General features: G+C 33.8%; 1 protein-coding gene across 1 annotated transcript; it reads left to right on the top strand.

The window, feature by feature from the left end:
• The first annotated feature begins 4,178 nt into the window (after positions 1-4,178).
• On the top strand, positions 4,179-9,225 carry LOC112710695 (ABC transporter I family member 20). Its single transcript, XM_025763055.3, has 7 exons — positions 4,179-5,122; positions 5,215-5,348; positions 6,325-6,444; positions 8,058-8,153; positions 8,256-8,408; positions 8,490-8,567; positions 8,763-9,225. Exons 1-7 carry the CDS (start codon positions 4,951-4,953, stop codon positions 9,000-9,002), a joined length of 993 nt encoding a protein of 330 aa, XP_025618840.1. The 5' UTR covers positions 4,179-4,950; the 3' UTR covers positions 9,003-9,225.
• The last annotated feature ends 1,775 nt before the right edge of the window (positions 9,226-11,000 follow it).

Below are 11,000 nucleotides of genomic sequence, written 5' to 3'. Positions count from 1 at the left end.
CGAACGTGTTAGGAACAAAAACAATACATAAAATTAAATTTTAATTTTATTCTTCAATAATATCAAATTTTTACAGTATATAATTATTCAATTATTTTTTAATCACATCTAAGTAAATTATACTTAATCACATTAATTTTATTCTAAAAAATTATTTTTTTATAATTTTACTCTTAAAAATATTTACTCATTATAAAATATCTATAGAATAACTAGTACATAAACTTAAAAAAAATGATACATATACAATAAAATAATGTAATTCTAATCATTTTAAATTATGCTTCATGATAAAACATAAACACGATTTCTAAACTAAACTCTAACAAGGCAAAAATAAAATTATTTTTAAGTGCAATCAATACTTTTAAATGATTTTCATTGTTTAATTTCTTTACTTCATTTTTAAGTCCTAAAACAAAAAATTATTATTACCCTGGCCAGAAAACAACTCATTTCATAGAAATGCTTGCAATGGAGTTAGAGAAGAGGGGTTTTGGTAAATTTCTATTGCTAAATGGGGTGTCATTAGGATTCTTTTATAATTGTTGTTGTGAATAAGAGAGATAAATAAAAAATTTTTGTCCATAAAGAATGGAACATGTAAAATTCGATTAATTGATGACTAATTAATTCATAAATTAGAATTTATTCTAGAAAGTTAAAAATTGATTTTTTTTATGGTTTAATATGATAGAAGATATTGAAACGAGAATTTTAATACCAATTTTATAGAAATAGACTCAAAATTGGATCGAACGGACTAAATCGGACCAACCGCATCCATATTGGGCTCTTGACTTAACCAAACTAAACCTAAAACCTGAAAAACAGCACTCTCTTTCCTCCCTTAAACCCCAAACACGCTGAACTTGTGAGGAAATGGGGGAAGAGCATTCTTCCAAAGTTCCAACACTCATTTGATCTTCAAACCACTATAACTTTTGATCTGGAGTTCCGATTGTCACACCGTTTGCGGCCACGCGTTCACCGCGACGAGCTCTACAAAATCTACTACTTTGTTCTTGAGGTAAGCCACATTTTTTCCTCTAAAGTTTCAGACTTTATTTCGAATTTTTTGAGAAAAAATGTTAAGATTTTGGACTTTTTGATGTTATAAGATCCAACTAGCTTGAAGGAGAGGCTTAATCTTGTCTCCTTGATCTTTGGGTGTGGTAAGATTCTCAACCCTAGTAGAATTTGTGGGTTGCGATGTTTGGGTATTGAGTTGTTGTGTTTGAATGTGATATTGTGGTTTAGGAAATGTATATATGTGTCTTGGAGCTTGATTGAGGTTTTAGAAAGTTTGGAAAAGGATTTTGGTGTGCTAAAAATATGTTCTTGGAGGTGTTGAAGCTTTGAGAGCTTGTGAAAAAGTGATTTGGAGGTGTTCCGAGTTAAGTAGAAAAGCGGCTAAGGTATGGTCTCGGTTTTCTGTATCTAAAATGTAATGTGGTGTGAAAACTTAGACTAGAGACCCTAAGGTAGGATTTGAATGGTTGATGTTGTTGAATGATAGAGGTAAATTGTGTGATTATATATGTGATTAATGATTATTGATGCTTGATGGTATTATGCATGAGAGATATGCATGTTTGGATATATATATATATATATATATATATATATATATATATATATATATATATATATATATATATATATGCCTAATGATTGGTTGAGGTGGAATTGTTGGTAAAATCATGTAAATGGTGAGGATGATATTAATTGTATATATTGATGGTTGATTGGTGATGGTATCGTTGGAGATTGGAATGAGGAATATATATATATATATATATATATATATATATATATATATATATATATATATATATATAAAATGTGATTTTGTGTTTGAAATTGAGTTAATTGATTGAGATTAGTTAAAGTGGTGGATTGGTGGCTTGTGTTTTGATAGAAAGGTTAATGTATGAGTTGAGGAGGCTTGAGGTTGATTTTTGGCATGTTTTGGTTGATTTTGAAAAGGGTTGAAATTAGTTTGTTTTTAAAATGGCACTTTGTGATTTTGTATGAAAATGTAGTTTTTGGGCATACTTTGACGGAGCATAACTTGGTCTCGGATTCTCGATTTATGTCAAACTTGTTTAGAAATAAAATTGGATTCGAGATGTTTATGCCATTTGAAAAACGGGTGAAAAATGATTTGAAACGGAGAAGTTATGCCCGTCGGAAGATTGGGGTTTGAAACTGTGAATTATGCAGCATTTTAACTTAGTAAAATTTTTGGCAGAACGCACTTCCACGCGTATGCGTGGTCAACGCGCACGTGTCGTTTTCAAATGTTTACTACCCACGCATGCACCTGGCCGACGCGTACGCGTCGATGAGCTAATTCATTTGCCCAGCCAATTTTTTCAAGAGTTGTGCGGGAATTATGTTGGTTTTGTGCGTGGGGGCATAAAACGCACCCACGCGTACGCGTGACTAACGCGCAGGCGTCACTTGGTTTTTCTCCCATCCACGCGTGCGCGTGGGTGACACATATGTGTCACTATGACTTTTGGCTATCCACGTGTGCGCGTGGACGACGCGCACGCGTGACCCTGTTTTCACCCCAAAGTTGATTTTTGAGTTTTTAAAGTCAAATTTCAGATTTCTAAGCCTCTGACCTCACCCATCATGTCTTAAAATTTTATGATATGCCTGGCAATGGGAAGGGCTAGCAAATGTGGTAACTTGTGGATGATAAAAAGGGAGAATTAATGATCAATGATGATCAACGATGATTGTTTGAGATACGGAAGATGGTGGTGGAAGTGCTTTATATGCCATGAGTCGAAGGGCTGTAATTGTTAATGAAATAGCTGGTTATGGATTATATTATGAGTCTGATGGCTGATATATTACCGAATTATGGCTGAACTATTATTGAATTATGCCTGAGTATGATTGCATATATGCGTAATGAATGAAATGTGAATGTTGCACTTTCACTATTTGAGATACGAGTTTCGCTGGGAGAAAGCAGTGGCTAGCTAACATGTGCTCAGGTGGAGACTCGATACTCTGCTGACCCTATGTCGTAAGTGTGGCCGGACACTGTGAAAGTTCCGGATGAGCTCGCTCCCGTGAATATACACCATTGAGGGTGTTGGATATGAATTATGACTTATGTTGTGAATAACTTGAGTTGGAGATGCACGACAGAGAGACAGTCCAATAGTTACCTACCAGGACTTGTCAGATTGGCTTTATAACCGACATATGAGACTCATCAGCCATTAGGACAGGCATACATCATATACATATTATGTAAATTGTTTGAAATTGCCTGATTGACTGCATATTACTTGCTATTTGTCTAAATGTTGTATTTGTTTCTTATTTGTATACCTAGCCTCCTTGTCTGATATAATTGTGTTTGCCATGTTATATTACTGTTGGTGGTTGGGAGGTCTGTAGAAATTGGAAAGGAGAATGTTAGTTTGACTGAAGATCTTTAGTCAGTTGCCATTTATGGTTTAATCTATTTATAAGCTTTGATTTATCTGTTGGAAGTTCTAGGATTGCCTTCGGCTTTTTCAAGACATTGCATGTTAGATATGTGGTACTGTTACCATATTGAGAACCTCCGGTTCTCACCCATGCGAATTTTGTGGTTTTCAGATGCAGGACGTGAGCCTTCTCGCTGAGGCATGCTGGAGACTTTTGGATTAGCGAAGATCTTTGGTTCTCGAGACTTTATTTTGGTTTTATGTTTTTACTTAGATACTTGTCATCTCCACTAAATAATTATATACTGTTTTGACTCCTTTTAGAGGTTGTTATAGAGAATAGATTTTGATAGTTTATCCTTGAGGTTTTTCTTAGGTTTCTTACTTTATATATATATGTACATACTTTTATGCTTGAACTGATTATCTTCGCAAATCGGGTCTTGAGTTTTGATATCCGTACTTTTGGCACTCTTTGTATGTATTCTTGCGTTAGCTTATCTGTTATCTGTTACGTTATATTATCGATGGAGTGTTGCGCTTTTTGAGTTATGATTTTGTTTTACCCCCTTTTTCTTCAAAGGCTCATCGTTATAAACATTTCTCACACTACTATAATTACTAAATTTTATTTTTAAATGTCGTAATATCTTATCATCTTTATTTTATGACTTAAGCATAAGACTTTGTATGATAGAATGTCATAGAACACAGCCTTTTGGCATCAACAAAACTCTAACTCTAGAGTTTGCTTACTATGTACTTGTAGGAAGTGTGTGTCTCAAAATTTGCTCATTGACATGTAGAAAAGTAATGTAAGATTGTTTCCGCTTCTTATCGTCGGAAAATTTAACAATGTCTAACGAAAATAATAGATAGCGGTTTTCTTTTTTTTTTGGAAGAGAGAGAGAGCGAGAGGGGGGAGGGGGGTTTGGGTTTGGTTTCGTTTGTTTTAAGGGTTTAGGAAACTCGTTAGGAGGTTTCAATGAGATCAAAGATCCATGACCAAAACGAAGAGATATCAAAGATTGTTAGTTCATTTTAGTCCTTGCATCTTCTTATTAGACGCAGATCCCCGTCCAACACTGCCTGTCGCAATTGGGCTCTTGCTGTAGTAACCCAAAAACTACTAAGTCTAAAACTCCAAAACCCACATGGAGCAAAAACATAAGTTAAAAAGCCTCGATCAATGTGTTCTGACAAAAACATTTTCTGTTCATGTCCAAAAAATCAACGTATGCTGTTCACTTGCTCTGGCTCTATTCCCAACTAAGCAACTACCATCCTTCATGGTAGGTGGTGGAAAGTTTGAATTCGAGTGTCCCAGACATAGCCACGCTTCCCCCCTTCCTTCGAAATGCTTTCTCACCGACATTTGCTGAATCTCACAGCGTGTCTGTTACAAATTTCAGTAGCACACACACATGCCGAGTTAGCTATAAAATTAGTTGTGAACTTTGAAGCTATTTGTTTGTGTTGCTGAACGGTGAAGATGGGCGTTGTTTGCGGGAATTCAGAACCGACGATTGAGATTAAAGATCTGAAATTCACGTACCCCGGCATCGACGGTCACCCTCCGCCGGGCTCCGCTCCTCTCATTCAGGACTTCTCTCTCTCACTCTCTTCCGGCGATCGATGCCTCCTTGTTGGATCCAATGGCGCTGGTTAACTCTCTTCCCCACGCCCACACTCTCTCCGTTTCTTTCTGTATGTCTTATTTTGAGTCTGAAGAGGCGTTTTACGTTTTGATTGATAGGGAAGACGACGATTCTCAAGATATTGGGAGGGAAGCACATGGTCGAACCGGGGATGGTTCGTGTGCTTGGAAGATCGGCTTTTCATGACACCAATTTGACGTCCTCCGGTGATCTCTGTTATCTTGGTGGCGAGGTTCGTCTCCTCTTTTTCCATTTATTTCTTTTTTTTTTCTTTTTTCAACTAACAAGATTAGCTTTAGAATAAGCATCGTCAAAGTTATTTGCATCCAATTCATATAGTTTGGGTTATATTCTTTTGGGTAAATAGTTTTTGTCTCTAAAGTTTGGCATGAATTTTAAAAATATCTTTAAACTTTATTTTGTTTCAATTTTGTTTTACTAAGTTTTCATTTTGCATCAAATATACCCCTTGCAGCTAATGTTTCAAAAAATTTAGGACCACTTCAACAACAATTTCATAAGAACAACTTTCAACACAATCAAATTGAATATAATTGTTATGCATTGATGTTAGATTGATCTTAAACTTTTTGAAAATTTAGCTGTTAGAGATATATTTGATGCAAATCGAAAACTTTTAAGACAAAATTGAAACAAAATAAAATTTAGGGATATTTTTGAAATTTTTACCAAATTTTAGGGACAAAAAATTATACTTTACCCTATTCTTTTCTATGGTGTATTGCTTATCCTACGAGAAGGGGAGCATTAGAGTCTCCATGTCACCTTAAAATCATGGGTTCAAACCGTCAAACTGTGAAAACAGTTACTATGTAATTGACAGGTTAAGTTGCATACATCACACCTTCTAGGTGCGGCCTGTTTTCGGACTCTGCGCTAACGCAGGATGCTTGTGCATTGAACTGCCTTTTTTATTGCTTATCCTATGAGAACCACAAACTTGCTTCATACTTCATACTTAAATGATGTTTCTTGTTCATAAAACAATTACATATTTTGGGTTCTCTCATTGTTTTCACCAACATGCATCGCAACAATAGTCAAGAAGTGATGAAGATGCTGCTTACACGATCAGGAATTTTGTATTGCAGTTATTAATTCTCTTTTATATTTTTTTTTAATCTTGTATCATGTTAGATTTTAGTAATTATTCTAATACTTCTTGTTCATTGGGGGTATGGGTGCAGTGGAGGCGAGATGTTGCTTTCGCGGGCTATGAGGTTGCAATACAAATGGATGTTTCTGCTGAAAAGATGATATTTGGTGTGGCTGGGATTGATCCTGAAAGAAGAGCAGAGCTAATCAAGGTTGGATGAATCTGTTTTATGTCACTTAAGCCTAACCAAACACTTTCACATGCTCTTAGTTTATGTCTGAACATGCTTTTCATGAATATTTTTGTTGATGGTAGAAGGTAGATGAGTTTATTGATAATAAGGTACTTGTGTCTTTAACATACAGAATGAGTTATACTTCACCAAGTTTAAAGTGAAACAGAACAGTACCATAAATTATTTATTCCTTTAGCATTTTCTAAATTATCTAGTTAATGTGCATGGATACGGGCATATGGCTTTATAAGGGATAGTGTCAATCGTTGTTTGGTTATAGATCTTTCTTTGTGTTCGCTGCTATATATGGGTTGCAAGTGAGGTATTTTTGTAGGTTTTGGGGAAGGAGTTTGCAATGTTTAAATTTAAAGATATGTATAATGGAGTAATGACAAGTGTGAACAGACTAGCTGTAATTATTTCCTGATAATTGTACAACAACCCAAGGTAGATTTCAAGATCATATGTCTTTTATGTTGACCTTGGATGGGATGTACTTATTGTATATCTATAAGAATGCGTATCTCACTGCATGCTGTTTTCATATGACGCTGTTCTAGTTGGTATGCTGAGAGATAAAATAAATAATAATGAAGGCGATAAAAGACATGCTTTAGAGCTCAAGGATTATGTTTAAACAGAAGAATACAGAGTACGTGAATGTAAGTTCCTCAAAACGCTTGATAATGACTAGAGGTGGAGCTTGGAGTTCACCTCTCATGAAGGAACAATAGAAACCGATATAAGCCATATGACTTTATCTGAGTAAATGAAAGGGGAGAGCTTGGATGTTCTTTGTGATAAACAAGTACTGCTCAAGCTTTAGGAAAATTTTACCCACCATTACAAGATATCGAATATTCTCTGAGACTATATGTTTGACGATAAAAACAGCAAGAGGATAAGCAAAATCTAAATTTTGCAGGATGTTATAGTTGATGAGTGGACATACTAGACAAGATGTAATTAGAATGAATAAGTTATAGAAAAAGTTGAGGCAGCATCTTGTTAGGGACTGGGTGAATCGTGAATTCGGCCTTGGTTGCATCAGTTAGATGAGGATTGAGGAAAAAAATGGACACACCTTAGTAAGTGACTACCAACTTCGTAGTGTGGGCATGTGAGGATTTGGTGAGATATTCTCTATTGGGAAAACAAAATCTCGCGAGAAGTGAGAAAATGAGAGGGAGGCAGAATTTTTGAGTGGACTTGGGAGGGTTAGGGGTTCCTCCATTGCCCTTAAGAATTTTCCCTTCCTATGCTACCATGCATCTCATAATTTCCAGATGATTCCTTACTAGATTTGGCCATAGACTAGCAATGCACAAGTGTTTTGTTTTGTTTTGTAGAGAACGTCCAAGAAAAACTATAACCAAAACATTAAAAGGTACTTAGCATCCTGTAAGATAGCATAAGACAGAGCTCATCAATTCTGAATGCAACGAAGTTTAGATCATTTTATTTCTGTTAATATTCATGTCCTCTGGTTATGCATGGCTAGTTTCTGAGAAGGCTTCACGGACCATGCATATGTAAATTTTATCTGGGATGCCATGGCTTAGTTTCTGTCTTGCTTTCCAACTTGGCAGGTATTGGATATAGATCTCTCTTGGAGATTGCATAAAGTATCTGATGGTCAAAGAAGAAGAGTTCAAATTTGTATGGGTCTCCTCAAACCATTCAAGGTACGCTATGGAGTATGCAAAAGTAATCACATACATGTTCATAGCTCTCTATATTTGTGCTTCATTGCACTTTGTTCATAAGGTTGCTCCCTACTTGTGTAGGTTCTTCTACTCGATGAGATAACAGTCGACCTTGATGTTCTAGCAAGAGCTGACCTTTTGAAGTTCCTAAGAAAGGAATGTGAAGAGAGGGGTGCTACTATTATATATGCAACACATATATTTGACGGTCTTGAGGATTGGCCAACTAATATAGTATGTCTAAATCCCATTCTGAATTGTTCCATGTCAAATTTTAATCATAATCCTTTATTGTATTCTATGTTCTTTTATCAGGTTTATGTAGCGCATGGAAAGCTGCAATTAGCCATGCCTATTGATAAAGTCAAGGAAACTAGCAAACTGTCATTAATGGTTAGTTCTGTTCCTAATCTTGACATTGGAAGTTCCTTATAAACTATTTGTGTCTCTCAACCTTGTCAGCGATGGCCTTAAATGCTACATAACGGTTACAGAGTGAACAGTGTGGATGCAGGCTAAGCAGTGAAATCTTATATTTTTGAAAATTATATAAAAACAAAATTTGTATTGTTGGTTTTGAATATACAGAGAACAGTTGAATCTTGGCTGAGGAAAGAACGCGATGAAGATAGAAGGAAAAGAAAAGAGAGGAAGGCAGCTGGTCTTCCTGAATTTGAAAAGCAAGTTGATGGAAGCCGCGTAGCAGGGGATCCAGCTCGTGCTGCTGTTCGAGTAATCAACAATGGCTGGGCAGCAGGGCGATTGACGTCCACCATTGCTGGTGAGGAGAACTTTATGCTCAGCTCAAACAGAGTATTGAGGCAGTAGATAACACTACAAATTCTACTAGCTTTTTGCTCTATATCTATGGGTTTTATTTAGATTTATTTTAATTTTTTTTTTCAATGCTGTCATGTATAATCCTTTGTAATAGAGATCACAGGTTGTCAGGTTATACAAGAAATAAATTTCCCATATTATGTTGTTTTCTTTTCCTCAGATTTTGCATTGAAGATCTTATGTTTTCAATGGAAATTTATGTTTTGGGACCTTTGTTTTCTCTTATAAGTTGGTTGGTTGGTTGGTTAGATATCTTTTTAGATAAATCTAATATACTTGACTCAAAATATGGGAGGTAAGTGGCCCAAAAAGAGAATAGACACCAATCTGAGGTAATCTCTCTAATCAACAGCAGTTATACTAATCATACTCCAAACTAAAGACAAGCCACTGATCTGAGAAACAACATGAAGGACAGCAGAAACGACTTGACAAATCAGCGAACCAAGCTTGCAAAGCAAACGGAAATTATATAGCGCCAGTGGCTTCCAGTGTAGTTGAAACAAGCCTCCATAGCCACCTTATAACACTTGGCACCGACGTGCGGCACCTTGAGAAACACCATAGTATTTTGGCTATTTTCAAACATTGTGTGCAAACCGAGATTTTTTTTAAATAAATAAATAACTTATTGTTGTAAAATAAATCGATAGAGATGAGAAGTAAATATAAAAATAAAATAAAGAGAATAGAGAATTTTATTAACACTCTTTAACATGTATATCTTATTATAATTAATTTTATAACACTCTTTCAGTAATATACTTATTATAATATATGTATATTTCACTAAGAAAGCACAACTATACGTACTTTTTTGTTTTCTTATTCTGTCCATTATTTCTTTTATGATTATTCCATTTTTGGTGAAATATTTTTTTGTGAAAAATTTTTTTTCTTTCATAATTTTTTTTTTAAAAACTTTGACATTTACAACTTTTAGGATTATAATTTACCGTATTTACTTTAGAAAACGCTAACGGAACAATGAGAACACGTTTTATGACTTCTCATGAGCAATTTATTATTTTGTTCAGCAATAAAAAGATAAATAATTAGTTTAGAATATTTTTAAATTTTTTTCTCAATATTATTACTACAGGAGTACATTTGATGTATAGAAGGTCGAATAATTTTTTTAACATATCGTTATGAGTAATTTTTTTTACATAATTCCTCGTGAGGTAATTTAGGACATTGTGAAATTATATTCATTTATAGACAGGGACAGTAACAACAATAACAACAATGAAGGGCACTTGCCCCCACTGTGTTTTTTTTTTTAAATCTAGTTATATATAATGTGTTTTCACTTCAAATTTTAAATGACTCCACTACAAATAAACTAAACCCAATTAGCTAAAGTTCCAAATTCACTTTTTTATTTCTCTATCATTTTGACTATTATTTAACCTAATCAAATTTAGTTTTTGTGCCGTCATTTCTTTATTCCCTTAAATTCTCTTTTTATTTCTATATTTTCAACCTTCTTTTTTTATTCCTTGTCTAAGAGCCATCTTCTCTTCGTCAAAAGGTAAATTTTAAATTTTTTATTTTGTTAGTAATAACTCTCCATGACTCTATGTATCTTCCAATTTCATTGTTTCTTTTTTGATATTTTCAATTACAAATTTTAATTCAAACAATTATAATTTAGATATTAATCTAATGTTTTATTTTCTTCGTGACTTTATATATTTTATTTTATTCTTAATTTATTCATTCTTATTACTTATTTTTTTATTTTTTGTTCTATTATATATACCTATGTTGCATATAAAATTTTAAAATAAATTGATTAATTTACTAATTTAGAATATATTTTTTATATTTAGAAATAGTAATGAAAAAATATTTTAATTATAATATATAATTAAACAGATGCATAAAATCTTTCATCTAACATTATATCAAAATTAAATTAAAAAATATATAACAAATTTAATTATTTTTTTTAAAAAAATTATAAATTATGTTTCTATTATT

Source organism: Arachis hypogaea, chromosome 9, assembly GCF_003086295.3.
Source record: "Arachis hypogaea cultivar Tifrunner chromosome 9, arahy.Tifrunner.gnm2.J5K5, whole genome shotgun sequence".
NCBI classification, from domain to species: domain Eukaryota; kingdom Viridiplantae; phylum Streptophyta; class Magnoliopsida; order Fabales; family Fabaceae; genus Arachis; species Arachis hypogaea.
The sequence above is the reverse complement of the archived record's forward strand: the minus strand, read 5'-3'. Positions and strand labels throughout refer to the sequence as shown.

Coding starts and splice junctions, on each gene's coding strand:
- LOC112710695 (XM_025763055.3), top strand. CDS start 4,951: ATGGGCGTTGTTTGCGGGAATTCAGAACCGACGATTGAGATTAAAGAT. Junction 6,445..8,057: donor GAAGAGCAGAGCTAATCAAG/GTTGGATGAATC, acceptor CCAACTTGGCAG/GTATTGGATATAGATCTCTC. Junction 8,568..8,762: donor CTAGCAAACTGTCATTAATG/GTTAGTTCTGTT, acceptor TTGAATATACAG/AGAACAGTTGAATCTTGGCT.